Raw genomic sequence first — 22520 nt, forward strand, 5'->3', positions numbered from 1 at the left:
AAGATATAGCAGCAGAAGATGAAGTGGCATCTATATGAAACTTTATAGGTTAGCCAAATAATTGAATTATTAACTTGTTATTTGCACTAATTTAGTCAGTAAATTGCGAATTGACTTGTGATAATGTAATTATCTCTATTATCTAATAATAGTATTTTCGTGAAATGTAGAAAAAAAAATCTGCAAATAATTGATTTAGCAGGAATAGAAAATCTCGGCCCGTTTTTTGTTAAGATTGATTGGTTTAGTATTAGCAAAATATAATTATAACCATACGTTCCGGTTTGACCGGGACAGTCCCGGATTTTCCTCTTGTATCCCGGGGTTTTTATAAAAGCAATATGTGTTCCGGATTTAGATCTTTTATTCCGGATTGTCCCGTTTTTTTTTTCAAAAATTAATAAGTAGTTTAACAAAAAATTATAAAAATAAACAAATAAGTGTTATTTTTTTCAAATTAATTATAAAGAAAATTTAATAGAATTTTCTGGAAGGCTTTTCTATAAAAGCAAAAAAATATATCAGAAAATATAGAATATAACATAATAAAGATAAAAAAGTATTACATATAATCAAATAATAAGGTTCTTACTAGAAGTTCGCAATTCTGATTTAAAAAAAAAATGAATCATATAAAAAACTATTTTTTATTGTATCATCCAGTCATTATAGTAAGTTTACCTCGGAATTCGAGATATCCAGCTATATTAAAAGTTGTAAAAACCTACATATCCTGCGTACACCCTACCATATGTAGGTTTTGAGACAACCTTTAGGTGTCAATATACAGGTATTTACAGACTTACAGCTAGGTATCTCGAATTCCGAGATTCTTACCTAATTTAAGCTTAAATGACTGGTCTATAAGTAGCATTTACTATTTTAAATGTTTACTCTTCCCTCTAGTCCCAGATTTGACTTGAACATATTTTTTTTTATTATCTCTTTTATTTACAACTGTCCAGTAAAGGACATTCAACTGGACATATGGTCACCTTAATTATAACTAATTATTAAATTTCCGTAAGTTGAGTAATTGTGATAGAAAAGATTTATATTTTTGGACATGTATTTTAATTCAACAATTTTGCTAGTACGTTTTCCCAAAAACGTATTAAATTGATTTAAATCTTTCAATTACTAAAAATTCATTCATCTTTGGAAAAAAGATGTCGTTTGAAAATTTGACAAATAAAATTGCAAATTATTGTTATTTGGCATATGCAGACCAAGATGACAGATTTTTTGTAGATATTTTCTTCATTTGTATATCGAAATTTCAGTCATTCAATAAATGGTACTCTACATTTGATAAAACTGTTGAATTTTGTTTATTAAGCTTATGTCCAATTATAATTATTATATAAATTGGACACTAAAACGTTTAGTTTTAAAATATGGTGGATATTTAGCACAATTATTTAATAATGAAATCAGTTTTTGTTTTGTGTTTTTATAAAGTATCAGATACTCATTCAACAATTATATTTATAAAATATGGAGTTTAAGTAAATTATCTTAAAACACAAAATAATATATACATTTTAACCCTATACATCTAAAGTATATAATTAAACTAGATTTTCTGTCATTACAGGCGACAAGTATTAAGTGATAATGTTACAGAAAATTTAAGAAGAGTTGGCACAGAAAGAGATTCTGCACTATTATGGAGTTACTTAAGTTCTAAATTGTATTCATTAAAGATGTATTCAAATTCTACTGGTATCAGTTTATTTCACATAATAAAAGGACCACCTACAAGGTATATCTAATATCTAAGCAATCTAATTATATCAATGTGAACAGGTTAAAAAATTATGGTTGCAATTAGCAATGCATTATTAATATATTATTATTGAGTCAATAAAAAACCTTATATATGTTTTGCACTTTTTATGATAAAACATTAAGTACATGTATGAAATAATCTATGAATATACTATTAAATTTTGATACAATTAATTTAAAAAATAGATACAACGCGCATATAGTAACAGGAGATTGTCCATATAAAGACAGATTCAACGGAATCTTGATGAGAATTCGACAATCTGGGCTGGTTTTGAAATGGAGAGAAGATTTCTACCAAAGTCTTATTATAGAAACACTCAAAAGAACTTACGAAGTAAAGGAGTTAAATGTGTATACAATGGATGAACTAGGTTTTATTTTTATTTCTCTCTTACATGTCATTGCGTCTGTATTGGAATTTTCTTTTTGGAAATAGTGATTTATAATTTTATTTCCCATAAAACATACATTTAAGCATTTTACTGAAATTAAATCTGAATAAAACCTGCATAAAATCACTACGATAATTTTATAACATGTATTTAATTTAAGTTTTGTATATAACAAATATTATATGTATATTTACATATATACGTTTCAACACTAAATATTTGTCATTATTCAGCAAAAAATAAAATAGTTTAAAAATAAAAACTGAAGCAACCAAAATAGTAACTTTAGTAAAAAAAATTAAAAACTGAGTTAACATAAAATTAGAGTAAATCTAGGTGGCATATAAGGGTAAAAGTTGGGAGATAAATCAGATTTACCAAAGGTAAATAATAGTTAAAAATTAAAGAAGAGTCGCGCTGGTTAACACTATAAGAATTATTTTTTTTAGTTCACACATTATTTGCCAACAATAAGATATTTGAAATACTTTCAGGCTTTATGACAAAACATTTGACTATTAAGTAAATAGACTTCAAGTCGATAAGCAATATTTTAATTACAATTATTGTCAACTGAGCGAATAGAATACACATGCATTCAAAACGCTTCATATCGCTATTGATTGTTATAAAAAAATAATCGCTTACGAGATAAAGAACTACTTATTTATCTATTTAATACCTTTGCTCTTAACGATATATTGCGCATTCCAGCAAACCATATATAGATAAATCTCATATATTAGAATAGCCTTAAATGATTTAGTGATTCAGTTTTTTTGTAAAGAAAATCGATGAAACAGCAAAAATTTTGAGTGCGTAGTGTGCGTGCTATTTTAACAGCTGCGAACATCATATGCTCATAATAGCTATTTGCTAGCACCCTATATATTATTCTGAAGTTTAATTCATTTTTATATTGAAATTACTTTTCAAAAACCCATAGGCTTTCGTTATTTAGAGCGTCCGATTTAAATAATTCAAAAAATATTTTACTTGTATTGACGTAATGAACTAAAGGTAAAATTTTTCGTAAGGTAAAGGTAAATCCGGCGTCACCGGAGGGAGATCCAATAAAAAAAGTAAAAAACAATGCTCTTTGATGGTCAAAAAACCATATAAATATACACAAAGTTGTACTTATTTTAATAATCTTTATAAAATATCTAATATTACGATATACATATGTCTAATTATATTAAATTATCTATAAATAAATTAGTTTAGCACTCCTTTATTTGTATTTTATATTTGGTTGTTTTGTTATTTAATTGTAAAATTGTAAATTGTATATCTAATACATCTAATACATCTAATACATCTAATACATCTAATACATCTAATACATCTAATGCATTAGTCATAGTACAAATTTGTGTACAATTATTTGGGTTCCATCAAAATATATAAAAAATGAAATTTCTCAATTAAGTCAATTTTTTCAAAAATTTCAAAATTTCTCAAAAAGTTTTGCAAAGTTTTTTTTAATAATTACGGTACAGAAAGTTCCAGAAATTTGCCTCAAGGCACGATGGCATATGCAACACTAGTATATCTATGCTCTTACCTATGTTCATTCATTTTATTTGTTTTGTCTATTTTTAACTTCCCATAGGGCAAGTTATAGTAATTCCAAAAAAATCGAAAATGAAAATTTTTATATATCTTAACGTTTCAAAGGTTTCTGAACATTTTGGCATTCCTTAGAAAAAATGAATGCATGTGTGTGTGTGTGCGGATACATATTTTCGTCGACAATTCGTATTGATAAGGAGACGTGCTGATTAGTTTTTGGCAAAGACAGGTCTAGCCGTTTCAAAGATACGTGCCAAAAAGGGTAATTCGGTTTTTAAGAGAACAGAGCATCCGATTTCAAAAATTCAAAAAACATTTTACCTATTTTGATAAGATGAAGAACTATTTGAATTTTTGGTGATGCAGGTCTAGCGGTTTCGGATATCTAGTAAAAAAAGGAAAAAAAACGCCATTTGGAAGTCAAAAATATTTTATAGAGATTTTAATAATGTGTATCAATTTTGTTTACATTTCTATAGGTTTCGTAATATCGTTTGTCCGTTAGATATTTAATCTTTTTTTTAATTTAATTTTTCGTACGAGATGTTCTAACAATTTGCCTTAAGGCATGATACATACACCATACACCACTAGTATATTTTATATTTCTTCATGATTCCACCGAATCCACCACTTTTTACTTTCTTATCCATCTTATCTATGTTGCACCTGATCATTCCATTCCTATCTAAGCTAGTATCATGGATCTATGGACATAATTTCAGAATCGGGTAACTCCCCGTAATGTCAATTTTATACTTTTGACATTCACACACATTCACATTCAGACTTTTTTATTTCATTTTATCACCAACAAGCAGTGTTGCCATAGAGAAAAACTGTAGATAGACAAAAAAAAAACTGTAGAAAACTGTAGATTCAAATTGAAAAACTGTAAATCTACAGTTTTATCATTAAATGATGGTAATATTATATTGTTATGATACAATATTCATAGCAACTAATAAAATATAACATTAGTGGTATTTTTGAAAAAAAAAGTTGAAAGCAATAATGATCTCTAACGGTTTTGTTATATTCATTCATCCCAATCATCGATGCCTATCAAAAAGCGATAATTCTTGAATATAAGTTTTCCATCGTAGCTTACGCAATATATTGTATACTTCATTAATTATTTGTTATTTCTTGTTATTATTAATAAAGGTAGATTTGAATCAAACTTAAACTAGTTGAGTATTAAACGAAACAAAATGCAATAAATATTTTATTTAAAATATTGGTTATTAACGTTCCGTAGGGTAAGTAATTGTAATTTCTGAACATTTTGGCATAACTCACAAAAAATGGTATGTGTGTGTGTGTGAGTGTGTATATATGTATGGATACAAATTTTTTGTCCTCGTTTTCGGCGCACGGATCAACCGATTTGAATGGTTCAAAATACATTTGACTCCTATTGATAGGCAGATGTGCTGATTAGTATTTGGCAAAGGCAGATCCAGCCGATTAGGAGATACGGAACAAAGAGTGCAGAAAATAGAAATCGAGTTTTTGAGAGATCGGAGCGTCCGATTTGAATGATTCCAAAAACATTCAATTCGTAATGACGGGGAGAAGGGGTAATTAGTTTTTTTGGCAAAGGCAGGTCTAGCGTTTCGAAGATACAGAGTTAAATGTGCAAAAAATGGCAGTTTTGAGAGAACTAAGCGTCCGATTTGGATGATTCCAAAACTTTCTGCTTGTTTTAACAGAATAATTGATTTTGGAAAAAATTTTTGCTTCAAAATTTTTCTTTTTAATTTTTTTTTCAAAAAAATTTTTTTTGTATTTCGAAAATAATTCAGATTTTTATTTTAATTCTGTACAGAATAAAACGTTTTAATATACTCTAAACAAATAATTTCAACTTTCCAATTTTTTTTTTATATAATTCCTTTAAATATAAATAGACAATGTTACAATATTTATAATAATCTATTTTAAAACATTTAATATTCCTCGATCATTTTGTTACGGTACGGGAAGTTCCAGCAATTTGACTTAAGGCACGATGCCATGTATGCATACCCCCACTAGTTTAGATTATATATTACATTCGTAAATGTTGAAAATATGACTATTTGATAACAATATGTTTCCAACGCATTAACAAACAGTTTTCAACTTTAATTTTAACAATCTATTTTTTGTGTCGACAAATCGATTTAGATTGACTTACAGATACAAGAAATGACTTACAGAAGGAAAATATTTAACAATAGAAAGGTTGGTTAGTTAACGAGAGATAACGGATAGCATTTGCTTTTCGCCGCTAGTCACGCCGTTTTTCTTTGCGTTGACAGTCAAGCATCAGCTAAAAAGTTTCTCATATTAGCGTATACTATTAAAATAATCAATGGTCATTACCTCTAGTTTAACAATAGTGTTTGTTGAAGTTGACTCAGTGCAACTGCCACTAAGTTCTGCATAACAAATAAAATAAACGGCGCTAGCACCTTCAGCAAAAAAACTGTAGATTTCGAGCCCAAAACTGCAAAACTGAGATCATTCCCAAAAAACTGTAGATCTACAGTTAAAACTGTAGACATGGCAACACTGCCAACATGCATCCAGTACACATGATATAAATTAATAGTCATATTATCGTTTTAGAAATATATGTGGTTCCTGCTTGTTAACGTTTTATCTCCCATCCAAACGTTGTTAAGTTTTAATTATTTATATTTTGTATGTTGTTTTAAATATTTATATATTGAAATATGGAAAATGCCACAAATATTTCACCTAGATCACAGCAACAAGAGTTTTATGAATATTTTGGCGATGCAAGTCGTGTCACTTGGGATTTGTAAGTGTGAACATAACCTCTTAATTCAAGATTAAGTTTAATGCAGTAATTATTCATTGCAGGTATAATTTAGAAAAAGATGTGCGTTCTTTGGAAAGAAAAATTGGTTTTGCACTTTTTGGGGCTCCAGCAAAAATGCCTGATGGAACTGTACAGGTATCATAGAACAGCTATTATATTTAGCCTTGTTTGTATATATATATATTATATATATATACATATATATATATATATATATATATATATATATATCAAACTATAAAGTATTTGATAGAGCATAATAGAAACAGTACAGCATTTTAACATTATATGCTTAAGATGGGGGCATAGTTCAAGTGGTAGTACGTGCTTGCTTGGCACATGAAAGATACCAAGATTCATACTCTGTGTTTTTAAACGAAATTTAGTTTTAGTTTTTATAGTGAACTGAAAACTTGAGTTCCAATAATGTTAATTCATATGTTTTAGTGTTTAATACAAAAATTGTGCACAAATATTTTGAACATCGTAGCATTAGGTGCGGATAATGATAGAAATTATTAGCATGTGGAATTATGAAGAGTATTCATGCAATATACAGTATAATTTTAAACATATATAAATTTCAATTTCAAATGTATTAAATATATATAATATATATATATATATATATATATATATATAATATCTAGTTTTACTGTTTTGAAATTACACCAAGGATGAGACATACCATGGTCTCGAAACATCATTATTTATTAAATAATGTGTGTGTAAAAATATTAGTGTTGTGTTGTTCATATTTAATATATATATACATATATATAATATATATATATATATATATATATATATATATCATTTTTCTAATTTTCATAGGACTCCCAAGGAAAGTTGATTCATCACACAGGATATGATGACAAACAAGTGGCTATCATTGAACAAATATCTAAACAAATTATTGCTCAAAGTAAGCAGAAATCATGATTTTGTTGAATTTTTCTTTTAACATGTATTCAAATAAATGTTATTGTAGATAAATTTAGTTTTCTCACAAATGAGCTTCATATGGCAGTATTATTTGTGCTCTGTGTACACAATAAAGATGGTACAGTTCCTAATATGCCAGTACGAGATAATACATCAGTAGTGTATGAGCTTTATCCTGTGTTTCGTATTCGCAAGTGTGTCAAAGACTTTACAGGTAATTATCAAAAATTGATATAGATACTGTAGATTGCTAATATAACTATAATTTTCACTTACAATGAATACATTTTTTTTCATTATTCCAAATTTTACTTTAACAAAAATAATGTATTTGTTTTCATTTGACTGTATTATTCAATTTATATTTATAAATATTGTAAACAGAAGGTTGTTAAATATTTCTATCATACTAATTTAATGATTTTGTTAATATTTAAAATTTTAGATAATTCAGCAAAATCAAAACCAATTGCTACCATTGTTGGTGATGAATATGATAGCCGAGGAAGATGCTTTATATTTGTTGATCATGAAGGCCGTGCATATAAATCATGGAATGCCTATTTAGAAAATAATCGTTTGCCTAAAGGCATACTAGTAGTGCCAATGGATGGCATTTATAATGCAACATTAGGAGGTTCTGGCGAGGCACAGGTAAATCAATTATCATCATACGCTAAAATTATTTTACAAATATTAGTTTAAGTATTGAGTAAGATTTTTTACTAATGCATGTATGGTCAAATTTTGACCAAGCAGTTATGAGTATAATACAAACAATACCAAAGTTGTAATGATAAAATTTCAACAGTTCATTCCATGCACTTGTGACTTTACATAACTATTCAAAAATTATAATACATCAGTAAAAATTTAAAGTGACTTATCTACTTATTCAGTGGAATGAATGATTTATTCTTGAACATATTAGCAAGCAATCCTAATTCTAAATAAAAAGCATTGTTTGCTCTGCAGTTTTAAAATTATAAACTAAACAAACAAAACATATGATTTTTTAATTTAAAAAAACACGTTTTGACTTGTTTTCACTATTCTAATGATTTTAAAGTTGTCAATGTGATAATATCTCGGTTTAGCATTGCATTCATATGAAACATTTAATTGAAGTGTGTTCTATATGCCATTTTATTCATAGTATTAAAACATACAGTTTAATTCGCCCGGTAACCATGCTCGTATCTGTAGTTTTTGAGTTATTTTTGAATATCAAAAACAAATTTACTATTTCTTAATATAATTAACTTTTCGTAGGGTAAGTTATTGTAATGGGCCAAAAATCGAAAATGACAATTTTTGCATATCTTCACGTTTTAGAGGTTTCTGAACATTTTGGCATACCTCAGCAAAAATGGATGTGTGTATGTGTGTGTACGGATCATCCGATTTGAATGGTTCAAAAAACATTCCCTTCCTATTGATGAGGAGACGTGCTGATTAGTTTTTGATGAAGACAGGTACAGCAGCTTTGGAGATATGGAGCAAAACGTGCTAAACTGTCCGTTTTTAAGAGAACGGATCAACCCATTTGAATGATCTAAAAAACATTCTATTTTTAATGATGGGGAGAAATGGTGATTAAATTTTGGTATAGGCAGATTTAGCCGTTCTGGAGATATAGAGCTAAATGTGCAAAAAATGGCAGTTTTTGAGAGTACTAAGCATCCGATTTAAATGATTTAAAAAACTTTCTGCTTGTGTTAACAAAACGGTTGCTTTTGAGGAAAGAAATTTTTTTTACTTCAATTTTTTTTTTTAATTTACAAAAAAAAAATTCTTATGTCGAAAATTAATCTAGATTTTAATTCTAATTCTATCTTAAGTTCTAAACAGCACTTATATACTTCAAATAAATAATTATAACTTTGAAATTCTGTTTATATAGACATTATTCTTCATTTTAAATTCGATTGATTGTTGTTTTGTTCATTTACTTTTTAAAAATAAGAATAATGAAAGTTATATTATTTATAATAATTTATTTGAAAACATTTAATATTCCTTGAATATTTCATTAAAGTAAGGGAAGTTCCAGCTATTTGCCTTAAGGCGTGATGCCATACACCACTAGTTTTTGTTTTTTTCTGTAAATTCCTGATATTGTGGAAATGATTATTTTGTATACACAATCTTCTATGGCTCATAAAGCTGCTTATAGGTTATTGTAAGAATTTTAGCTGAAGGTAACCATGGTATAACCTTTTGTCAATGCCTTCTGTTTAAAAACTGCGCAAGTCTATGACAAGTTACATGCATACATCTTGTACATCCTCGTCATCCTCATATTTTTCAATAATTTCACACTTTAATTCAACAGACATGGCTTTTGAATATAGGCTTAAATTGAAAATAAGTTAGATTTTTTGTTTACTCTTTATTATTTCTATTATAAAATAACTTCATTAAATTTAATATTTTTTATACAGGTACTATTGACTGAGCATAAATCACCTGCATGTTCTGTATTGAAACGCGTCCAAAATTGTGCCGATACCGCTGGTTTATTGGCCTCGGTGGGCGCCACTTGCGTTGGTGTTGCTGCAGCGATACCAGCTATACCAGTGGCAGCCGGCGTTATGGCCGGAGCAGGCGTAGTCGGCGCGACCTCAGCCGCATATTCAGTTATAAGAAGTTCTTTCAACCTCGCTGATCGCAGTCACCATAAACAGGTATTCACAGTATTCACATTTTCAAATAACTTTGAACACAGTACTTTGAATGTTGAAATTATGTATGTGTACATTTACCTGTTTCATTGTAGAGTTTGCATATAAAAGACAAAGAAGCTCGAAATGATTGGTTTGGCATTGCGGGCGGTTCAATTGGCTTGGCAGCTGGAGGAGCAACAAAGCTATTGGGAAATATTGTTGGCCGAGGAGTTAATGTTGGTGCAGTGAGTATTTTATTTAAAAATCTATGTACAGCGAAGAGTTGTAGTTGTGGAAGAGTTAATTAAAAGTTTCATGTAATATAAATTTCATTTTATAGATTTTTATTGAAACTTATTAGCTTGATCAGTATGGTATATAAAAGCCATTTTTAGGCAGTGTTAACATTAAATTAAGGGGGTATTCTGATCTAGAATTTTTTTTAAATTGATTAGATTTCAAAGTTTAACTACTCTAGAATATGTGTACAAGAATTTTATTGAAACTCTTTTCGATACTATAACAAGGATTTTTTGATTCTACTGGGCCAATTTCCTAGAAATTTTTACAGAGTCTTCTTTATGGACTTATATTTAGTATGCACTAGGCTCATTCTCAAATTCCCATATTTACTATTTTCTGGGATTCGGGAATATCAAAAAAAGTTGTAAAAAAAATACTTTTTTTTTGTCAAGCAGTTGCTATTTTGAATACACAGTCACTATTTTTAAAAGCACATTTCTTTACTTTGTCCATACTATTGTGACATTATTTTAGATTTATATATTTTTTGTTCAGATTATTTGGATAGCTAAGATTATGGGTATAATTATGTGCTATTTTTTGAGACCCCCCACTTCATCATCTTCTAGAATTAAAACTTTGACTATTTTTAATTTTCATTGTTTTTTATATTCTCAAATCAATAATTAATAACTTGTAAAAAAAAATGTAGTAAAAATATTATTTGCCTATTATTTATGGCTCTTGAAAAATTTCACAAATATCATGCTTCTAGACCAGTATACATCCTTAAATTAATAAATATGATATCAAATTTGATTAAAAATTTTGGAAAGTCTGTAGTTTTTCAACAATTCTCTCTGTGTCCAGACTTAAAAATTTCATTGTATTTATCCTTTCTTTGGCAAATAACTAATAATTACGGATTACTCAACTCATTTAATACTGTAGTTACTCCAGAAATTACAAATAAATTTAATATTTTCACTTATATGGATAGAGTAGAAATTCTGTAGATTTTAAATATCATTTTTGTTTTTAGGAGTGACATAATATTAATGCTTTTCAAATATTGTAATATTAATATATTAAAAACAATTCAAATTTCTTTTTGAAATATATATATATATAACAATATATATATTGTTTCCCACTAAACCAGTTACGTAATATTACGTTACGTTAGTGTAAGAAATATGTAATCTGCATTACGTAATTAGATATTATGAAAGAATTACATAAATATTATGTAATTTGCCTGCAAAAAATATTACGTAAGGAAAATGAAGATTTTATTTCATATATCTTACATACCCAACTTTTTTTGATAAAATAATTTTTTTGAAATCAAAAATATATTAAGTTTGAATTAGATTTAATATTTTTGCAAAAGTAGAAAATATCGGAATTACTCGAAAAAAAAACTTTTGCTAAAATTGAATGCACAATCATGATTTAAAATCGTTAGTATATTAAATTTTTAAAATAAATAAACAACATGTAGATCTACATGTGCATGAAATATTTACTAAATTTATAATGAATAAAATTTTAGGATTAGTACTAAAACATTTCTTACATTATGATCAACATATATTTCAGCATGGGAAAAATTTAATAAATGTTTTAAATGGTGTTTCAATTGCAATGAATGGAGTAAATGTGGCTCATGGCATTTACCAGATATTTGATGTTGTTGTGAATGAAAAGGAAACTCCTGATCCATTGTTGCTTTTCCAAGTATCTACTTCAATATTTTTCTTCACTCACTCTATAATAAATGTAAGGACAGCAGAGACTATGATAAAAGATAAGCAGAATGAGGTTATCGAGGAATACAAAAATAATTTAAGGAGCAATAGGCACAGGTATCATTATACTTGAATAATTTTGACAAAGTACTTTCAGGAAATACTTTTTTTTTGTTTTCTATGGTATATCTACCAAAATAGTTTGTAAAATAAGCTTGACTCCTCATTGCAAATTATATTCACAATTGTGCCAATTATTCATATATTAATTTAAAATTCATGGTCATTAAATCATTTAAAAGCATCTAAATATTGTCATTTCATATGTTTCCAAATTATTATTTTAATTGAGGTTTAAATTAGCTGTAATATGAAGTTAATACAGTTTTTTTTTTATATTTTAGAAAGATGTTTACTAAAATGGAGAAAGAAACAATACGATTGGCTGGAAATGAAGCATCTGGCAGAAGTGATATCATACGCTTCATTAATAATGTGAATGATAAAAATGACTTTTTCGCTGGGGCTATAAGAATAAATAAAGGGTTGAATGCAAACAATGTCAAAATATCCTTTTCTCCAGATGGTGAGATTTACTATTTTCTTATCTAACTGTGGTTTTTATTAAAAATTATCAGCGGTTTATTAATATTTGATTATTAATTACAAAAATTACAATATTTTAAGGTTTATTTTAATATCATACAGGTTTATAGCTTGTTAATACTCATGTAAAAGAAAATTTCCAAGTACTCTATTCTCAAACGTTTTCTCAATTTAAATCTTTTACCAGTTCTAGATTTTTTTAAAATCTTTTTTAAGTATCTAAAAATATTTAATTATTTTGAACCAAACATAACTAAGCTGTTTTATTATATTTTAAAGTAAATCTTCTCTATATTTTAAGTAATATTTAAGCAACAAACAGTTTGACAATCATTTTATGACTGGGTTTGGCAAGGGAATGGAAAGGGTTATTTAATTGATAAATGTAATTTATTTAATAATTTCATTCAATATTAGTTTATAAAACAATAAGTTCTATCTATTTTCTTTGAGGTACTTACACATATAATTTCTTTAAAATCAGTTAAATTAAGACGCACATTAAGATTTTTGCAATCTTGTTGTTACAGGTTATGCCAAACTCAACAATGTAGAGACTATTGATCCAATGCAATTCTGGGCTACTGATAGAACCAACCAAGCTTCAACATTTTCAAGATTACCACCTCCTCCATCTAGCACTGTACAAACGGTGCAGTTAAGGAGCACTCAAGCTAATGTTCAAAATATAATAAAATTAGCAATAACAAATAAAACAATTATAATGGAAATGCTGCATCTTGTGCAGCATGCTCAAGATGGTGGTCGAAATGCCGTAATTGAAAGAATCAGTTTTTACCTTTGTTCATTCGTACCATATGTTCAAGAGATGTTTATGAAATTCTTATTCACTTTTATAGAAAAGGCAGAATTAATTTTACATGATCAATTGGGTAGAGTTTTACAAGGTGGCAGTGTTAATCAGTTTGAATTTCTGTTTAACTTTTTGTATGCATTCTTGAGCGAACAAACTTACCTACTTTTGAAAGATCGAAGTTTAAGCAATAACAGTTTTTTTACGGAAATGCAAAATATCATCAAAAAGTTGTGTGGTAGTAATAAGGAGAGATATTTAAATCAGATTATGAGCGATCTTATCAATGAGCTTGAAGAAATTTTGAATAAAAGGCAGCAATGCTCAATAACAAGAAACCGTATTGATTGCAAGATCTGCAATGGCTATCATTATGAACCAAAATAAATGTTATCAGATTTTAATTAGTCTATGACTAGTAACTCTAATTGACTCTCATAGCATGCAGATCATTAAGTAATCAATATTTAAATATTTTATCCAAACTAGTAAAAACAATTCCAATTAGCTAATGAGCACTTACATTTCACGTAAACATATTATGTAAGCAATGGAACCACTTAAATCACGTAACATGGGTGTGATGCCTAATATTCATGTGCCTTATTTTTTATTTGATTTATTTTAAATGGAACTTAAAATTGTTGATCAATTTTCTATTTAAATTCATTTTTTAACAATAACGCTTTTATAAATATTTATTATAGGTTTGAATAAAGTGATTGAACATTACATATCAAAGTCATATAGGCTTTTTTAATGCTTAACAAAATTTTATATTGTAGAAATATTTTACCATAGTATGTGCCTTGCTATATAAAAATCACGTTTTATATCAGTATTAGAAAAAGATACTTTTAAATTGAACAATGTGATAGTAACATTTTAAACCAATTATAAAAATATTTGATTGTTTCGTATATTGTGTGCAGCTTTAGAGCAGCTTTTTCTAACAATAAGATAAAAAAAAGTTGTGATATTGTTATATTTTATTTATTTATATAGTATTAATAAGTTAACAAATAAGTTTTTAGTAAATAAAGCATATTGTAATGCACCAATGTTAAATATCAAATACCTATCTGAGAAATTAATAAAAAATGTAAATATTAAATATGTTTTTCTTACTCTTACTCTAAAAGTCCTACTTTAAGAATGTTGAGAAAAACATAATTTACAGTGAACGTGGGGAAATGGTTTTTATTGAAAGGGAGATGTGCTGATTAGTTTTTGGCAAAGGCAGGTCCAGCCGTTTCGGAGATACGGAGCAAAGAATGCAGAAAATAGTATTCGAATTTTTGAGAGAGCGGGGCCTCCGATTTGAATGAACAAAAAAAACATTCAATTTGTAATAATTGGGAGACGTGGTGATTAGTTTTTGGCAAAGATAGATCCAGCCATTTTAAAGATACAATATATTGGTATCCTCATCATATCAACAACTCTGATGCGATAGAGAAGGTTCAGCGAAAATTTCTGAAATACCTTTATTATAAAACATATAAAATTTACCCTGAACGTGGCTTTGACCACAACACTTTACTAAAAGAATTTGGTATTCCTTCCCTTGCCTCACGTCGATTTATCTGTACAATTATGTTCTTATTTAAGCTTTGCAATAATTCTATAGACTGTCCTCTTATTCTCAATCAACTATCCTTTAATGTTCCAAGGCTATCTTCGCGTTCACAATTATTTTTCAATTATCCCACCCCTAAATCTAATTCTCTCTTAAATTCGCCAATTTTACTAATGTCCTCTAACTTTAACTTAATTAATAATGAAATAGACATTCACAACACATCACCTAATCAAATAATCTCCATCTGCACAAGTTAATCTTTTTATTTTCTTTCAAATATCTTATTATTTTCTGTTTATAAATATTATTGTTACATTCTGCATTATATGAAATTTTATCTTAGCATTTTATGTTACTAACTATATATTGTAATTTTGTGTATATTTTAATTGTTATTCATTATGTCAAATAATTGTATTTTTGAGTCCTCTTGGAGAAATCTGTGGGCTATATATTTAAATAAATAAATAAATAAATAAATAAATATTGTATTTAGTATACTAAATGTACAAAAAATGCAGTTTCTGAGAGAAGTAAGCATCCGATTGGAATGATTCAAAAAACTTTCTGATTGTGTTGGCAAAACAATTGCTTTTAGGAAAAAAAGTTATTCGTTTTTTTTCATATTTTTTTTGTGTATCGAAAATAATTCAAATTTTAATATTAATTATTTTAATTTAACATAATAGGGAAGGGCAAGTTCATAAAAATGTCAGTGAATACGCCGTGACTTCTCATGGTAACGGTTAGCGTGGCAAAAAAAATCGCAAAATAATTTTACTGAAAATTTTATGTTAGCGACGGTTACCATGCAACAGTTTTAAGAGTTTATATTTTCACAAATCAGGGAGATGTTCTGTATAACGAATTGGCCGAGATCGTTAAGTTACCACTACGGTTGCTCAATGTTCGTTGGTTCAAATCCTCAAATACGCTTGAAAAATCGAGTATCTAGTTTTTCATAATTATCAAATATTAGTTCAAAATATTAAATTTAAGTGGCGCATTTCGACCTTGACACTTAGAATATTTCTGAAAAACTCAAGGTTCGCACTTGACTGTAAGAGAGATATATAAAGATGTTGACGAAGGTTGAGGAAGAACGGGGGAAAGAGAAGGGTAGAGGCAGATGATGAATAAGAGAGATGTGTATGAGACATATGCTTTATTCAAATACAATATTAATCCAATATTAATACAGTATGGGAGAGGTTCTGTATAACAAATTGGCCGAGATCGTTAAGTTACCACCACGGTTGCTCAATGTTCGTTGGTTCAAATCCTCAAATAGGTTTGAAAAATCGAATATCTAGTTTTTCATAATTGTCAAATAATAGTTCAAAATATTAAATTCAGGTGGCGCATTTCGACCTTGACACTTAGAATATTTCTGAAAAACTCAAGGTTCGCACTTGACTGTAAGAGAGCGATATAAAGAGAGAGATGACGAAGATAGAGGAAGAATGGGGAAAAGAGAAGGGTGGAGGCAGGTGATGAATAAGAGAGATGGGTATGATATATATACTTTATTAAAATTCAATATTAATACATTATAAGAATATAAAAATAACTATTATCATCAATATATCAAATAGCCGAGTGGTTAAGGTGACCGCATACTCGGTGACATCACTCTGGAGGCACATCAATATATCAAATAGCCGAGTGGTTAAGGTGACCGCATACTCGGTGACATCACTCTGGAGGCACAAGGTGAGATGGATCGAATCCAGCTGGAGACGACGACGACCAACTCTGAAGCAGAAAAAATGGAGCAGTGGTGGTGGCTGGCTGTTGGCAGACGCGCGAAGGTCCTGAAACATACACGCGAAGTGATGGTCAACCTGAGGATCATGATGCGAGAGGTTACCACAGAGAGACACATCGCGGACGATGCATGCCGAACCCAAAAATCTTCAAAAAAACCACAACATGTGAAAAAACAACACCAAAAAAGGAAAAAAATATGAAAAAAAAGCGAAAAAAGGGGAAAAAGAAGGAGGAAGAGGGGAAGGGGGAGGTGGAGAGCCTAAAAAAAAACCCCTAAGTCCCAGATGAAAATTTCTCTTTTCTGTTCAACGTTGAAACTTTTTTATGTTTTTTAGTGTTCCCTCACACCAATTCCCAAAGCCAACACTCGAATGAAATGAAGTCCACGTTGAAATTTTCACAACGAGAAAAAATTACTGGGACTTAGTTAAAATTCTTAACTTTGCCCCAATAAAATTTTTTTGTTATGAAATATTCAATGTGGGTCTCATTCATTCGATTGTTGGGCTTTGGGATGACATACCATGCAAAATTAACTCGTCTGTCTTAATCGAAAAGGTTTCAGAAAATTTGGACTTAGAAAAAAAAAATATTCGAAAGAATTATAATCAGAAAATTTGGACTTCGAAAAAAAAAATATTCGAGAGAATTATTTAATCAATAGATAAAATGAAATGATATTAATCGAATCAAAATTGTTTATATGACTTGATAAAACATGTGAAACCTTTACAATTAATCGAGACAAAAACAAATATGGTTGACTTGAATAATATACAAATTATTCGAAAAAGCCTTAAGAGAAATTTATTAAAACTTGTAAAATGAAATAATAAAAAAAGTTCAAAAACTTGAACATTATAAACTTCAAAACCGTTTAAAGCTGATTGTTATCCTTTAAAAATTGAATCGAATAATAAACTCGTAAACAAATTTATGTTTTGTCTAATCATTCAAGTCAACTCTTTGAAACTTCGATTGAAAGTCTTGATCAAAATTGTTTTCAGTAATAAAAGAATAAAAATCTATCATTTAGCTATGCAGGAATATAACTGAATAAATTTAAAATAAAATTATGATGAAAAACTTGTAAAGCCTGCATTATTTAACAATTTGGTAAGTCGTATTGAGTATTTGAAATATTTTGATCAAAACCAGCAATCATGTTATCCATAAATAAGAATTTACATGCTGTCAATATCGCTACAGGGAAAACACATGATTCTTGATACTGAAAATGTAATTTAAAAATTGTTTCCGTGGAATAATAAACAAGAGGTGTAATAGAAAAGCAACAAAGTAAATTTGTAATTTGTAATTTGTAACAAAATACCATCAATTTAGGAGTTACCTAAGGTGGGGTGCTAGGACCCCTTCAACAAATAAGTATTCGATGCATACAAAAAGCTGTATTGGTTAACTAATAATTTAGTAACAAAAATTTACTATGTAAAAATTCTGAATTCAACACGAAGTAAGCTCATAGTGTTATTATAGAACAAAAAAAAATTCAGATTGACTATTTATGGAATAATAATAATGTAACTTTCAATATCTTTGATACATACGAGAAGTACAAACTTTATTGTTTAATATTGATTTAGAACATGTATAAAAGGCACTTGTGTAAATAAATAAAAAAAGACTGAATCAACATGTTTTCCCCATAACAAATTAAACCTTGGGATGATATAGCATGAAAAATTAACTCGTCTGTCTCAATCGAAAAGGTTTCACAAAAATTGGACTTGGAAAAAAAAATTATTTAATTAATTGATGAAATGAAATGATATTAATCGAATCAAAAATATTAATATATGACTTGATAAAACATGTGAAACCTTTACAATTAATTGAGGCAAAAACAAATGTAGTTGACTTGAATAATATACAAATTATTGAAAAAAAAACCATAAATAAAATTCAATAAAACTTGTAAAATAAAATAATAAAAAATGTTCATAAATTTGACTTCAAAATGATTTAAAGCTGATTGTTATCATTTAGAAATTGAGTTAAATAATTTTTACAACTTGAATCGAATAATAAACTTGTACACAAAATTATGATTTGTCTAATCATTCAAGTCAACTCTTCAAAACTTTGATTGAATGTCCTGATCAAAATTGTTTTTAGCAATAAAAGAATAAAAATCTATAAATTAGCTATGCAGCAATATAATTGAATAAATTTAAAATAAAATTACTGTAAAAGACTTTTTAAAAGCTGCATTTAATTAACAATTTGGTAAGTCGTATTTGAGTATTTGAAATAATTTGATCAAAACCAACAATCGTGTTATCCATAAATAAGAACGTTTACATGCAGACAATGTCGCTACAGGGAAAACACATGATGATTGATACTAGAAATGTAATTTTAAAAATTGTTTCCGTAGAATAATGAACAAGATGTGTTGTAAGAAAGAAATTTTTGTAACAAAGTAAATTTGTAATTTGTAACAAAATACCATCAATTTAGGGGTTACATAAGGAGGGGTGCTAGGGCTACTTCAACGAACAAGTAATCAATGCATTCAAAAAGCTGTATTGGTTAACTAATAATTTGGTATCAAAAATTTAATATAAATAATAATTCTGAATTCCACACAAAATCTGCTATTCATAGAACAAAAAAATTGTGATTGACTATTTATGGAATTGTAATATAATAAATTACTTTCAATGTAATTGATATATACGAGAAGTACAAATTTTATTGTTTAACATTGATTTAGAACATATATAAAAGGCACTTGTATAAATAAATAAAAAAAGACTGAATCAACATGTTTTCCCCATAACAAATTAAATAAGAACTTAAGTCTTTTACACATATATCTGCCAAATTAATTTAAAATCTTTTATTCGCATAATTATATTCAACAAAAAATAGATTGTATAAGGTTTACTATGTAAAAAATGATATTGACTCGAATATTATGATATAAACAATATTTTCAGCAGATATATGTATATAATTATATTAATAATGCACGAGTCAGTAAATATTCCACTAAAATATATACAGACTGCTTTATGAATGATATTGAATAACAAAGTGACAAGTTCTCAAGGCACCTTCAAATTAATTTTCATTTATTAATTTCATTTAATATAAAAAAAGCATTAAATACATAATTAATAAGAAATATTATTCATACAAATATAAAAAGTAGCATGTAACACAAACTCGGTCAATAATTGTAAACTCCTTTCAGAACATAAATTATAAGTAATATCTTTTTATGAATTTCTATTGAAATTATAGTTTCACTAAAGATGACAAACAATATTGTGTTGGAGTAAAGGTTTTCAAAATCATTTGACTGCTTTAAATTCAAAATTAAGAAAAACTTAATTCATATATATATATATATATATATATATATATATATATATATATATATACATGTATAAGTTAAATGTTGAATATTTAAAACACATAAGGTGCAACAGATCTAGTACGATAAATATCTGTATATAATTCTAGAAAAATATTCTTTGACTCGCTATGTATAAAACATGCTTTGCACTTAACTTGTTAGATATCCTCTGCAGCAGCTCCCAAAACATTGGGTCATTACTGGAACCACCTCTGGAGCATCTGCCAGAAATCTCAAGTACTCGACACAAAATCACTACTTTAGAACCAGTACATAACTTTAGTCTTTTACAAGTCTATTTGACCTGTAGCTATTGTCCGAGTAAAATATTTACACAATACGCGACACAAAACTTATATTAGAGACTTTCGTGAATTTAGAATTCGATAAAAACAGATATGTAGTAGAAGTACTTAAGTATAACCTACAAGAGCACATATATAAATTATACTATTGATAATTGCATGTATATAATTAAAGGATACATTGGCGCTGTAAATAAATTGTACTCAAGTATAACCTACAAAAACACATATATAAATTATAATATTGATAATTGCATGTATATAATTGAAGGATACATTGGCGCTGTGAAAAAATTGTTTAATTATAAAATTGATTTAAAATGGAGACCCTGAAAGAGATACTTATCAAACTATTCAAGGTACACTTAGGTACTTCGACAACACACCCAATTTTTTTACTTTTTATGAACATTTCGCGATGAATTTCCTATATCATTATTATCTGCTAAATTAATTAAACGAGTTGATGTACAAATTAACAGAATCCAATCAAAGATTTAATTAAAAAGTCTTAATTAACGCAAGAACATGTTAATTGACGAAAAAATTTTTGACAATCGAAGCAATTAAAGTTAGCAACATGTGCCAAAAAGTCTATGGCCACTTGTACAATAAAAAGTAAAGCGCGAAATTCAAATAGAAATTTAAAACATTGTGAAATTCACTTATTTGAATGTAATCGGTAGAAGGCAAAAAAAGCAAAGTCTTTAAGTATGTGATAGAAAAAAAAATTATATAAAAAATTGTAGATTTAATATATTCATATCACATATCCAAAGACTATACATATTGCCTTAAAATCATAAAAGATAAATGATGAGAATAATGCCTTTAAGAATCTTAACTTAGGATATGTGTTAATAAGCTTAAATTTTGAGATGCAGTTAAAAAAACAAAGGTGCTTGTATAATATTAAGTAGTTATAAAATTTTGCTTATTTCTGCTAGATACTGTTACTTGTTACATGTTCACTATTAAGAAACATTATTATCAAAGCCATGAAAAATGTGTTCAAATTACTATTTTTTAAGTTAAAATTTTTATTTCTCAGTTGTTGGTTATTCCATATGGGACAAATTATATATTAGTTTTAATGATATATATATATATATATATATATATATATATATATATATATATATATATTATTTGCTATAGTTATTATATATACATTAATGTAATCTCGTTTTTGCCTATAGAACAATAAAATTTTGTGAATTGATAAATCGAGTTTGTATTGTCAAATTTATTTATATAAATTATTATATGTGAATAAACTGTTTTTTCAAGTTGAGAATATTTAATAACATTAGAATCTTTATTAACTTTCCGTAGGGCAAGTTATAGTAATCACAAAAAATCGAAAATGAAAATTTTTATATATCTTTACGTTTCAAAACCTTCTGAAAAGTTCATACTTTCCAAAATATTTCATAATAATTTTTTTTTCAAAAAGTTTTTTTTTTAAAGTAAATTTTTGTTAAAAATTTATAGTTTCTCAAAAATCTAATTTTTTCAGAGTTATTTTTTTTCAAAAATGTTAATTTTTTTAAAAAAAAATATTTTTGGTACGGAAAGTTTCAGCAATTTGCCTTAAGGCACGATGCCATGCGCCCCACTAGTTTAAAACAATATTTGTTTAATAGACATCTTTCAATTCCACAGGTAGTGCAATCTACTGTGATTGCACTAATTACAAATAAGAATGTTTGTAAATAATGCAATAAATAATATGTTTTAATAATAATAATTTTTTTTAATTTTAATATCTTTAAATAATACTCTTCTTTTATATATGGTTTTAATAGATTTGTAAATTCTAATTTCAGTTTTAAAAATCCATATATTACTATTCATGC

At 27.5% G+C, this 22520-nt stretch overlaps 1 protein-coding gene across 1 annotated transcript; it reads left to right on the forward strand.

Annotated features, from left to right (window-relative positions):
- Positions 1-6266: 6266 nt before the first annotated feature.
- Positions 6267-14415, forward strand: LOC113384625. Its single transcript, XM_026622371.1, has 10 exons — positions 6267-6573; positions 6636-6729; positions 7429-7519; positions 7586-7753; positions 7985-8193; positions 9984-10226; positions 10319-10450; positions 12051-12316; positions 12604-12785; positions 13336-14415. The coding sequence occupies exons 1-10, from the start codon at positions 6485-6487 to the stop codon at positions 14004-14006; spliced, it is 2145 nt and encodes a 714-aa protein (XP_026478156.1). The 5' UTR covers positions 6267-6484; the 3' UTR covers positions 14007-14415.
- Positions 14416-22520: the final 8105 nt, after the last annotated feature.

This window comes from Ctenocephalides felis, unplaced genomic scaffold (genome assembly GCF_003426905.1).
Source record: "Ctenocephalides felis isolate EL2017-DRISC unplaced genomic scaffold, ASM342690v1 CF-g0.4_SCAFFOLD_03571, whole genome shotgun sequence".
NCBI classification, from domain to species: Eukaryota; Metazoa; Arthropoda; class Insecta; order Siphonaptera; family Pulicidae; genus Ctenocephalides; species Ctenocephalides felis.

Coding starts and splice junctions, on each gene's coding strand:
- LOC113384625 (XM_026622371.1), top strand. CDS start 6,485: ATGGAAAATGCCACAAATATTTCACCTAGATCACAGCAACAAGAGTTT. Junction 10,451..12,050: donor GAGGAGTTAATGTTGGTGCA/GTGAGTATTTTA, acceptor CATATATTTCAG/CATGGGAAAAATTTAATAAA. Junction 12,317..12,603: donor TTAAGGAGCAATAGGCACAG/GTATCATTATAC, acceptor TTTATATTTTAG/AAAGATGTTTACTAAAATGG.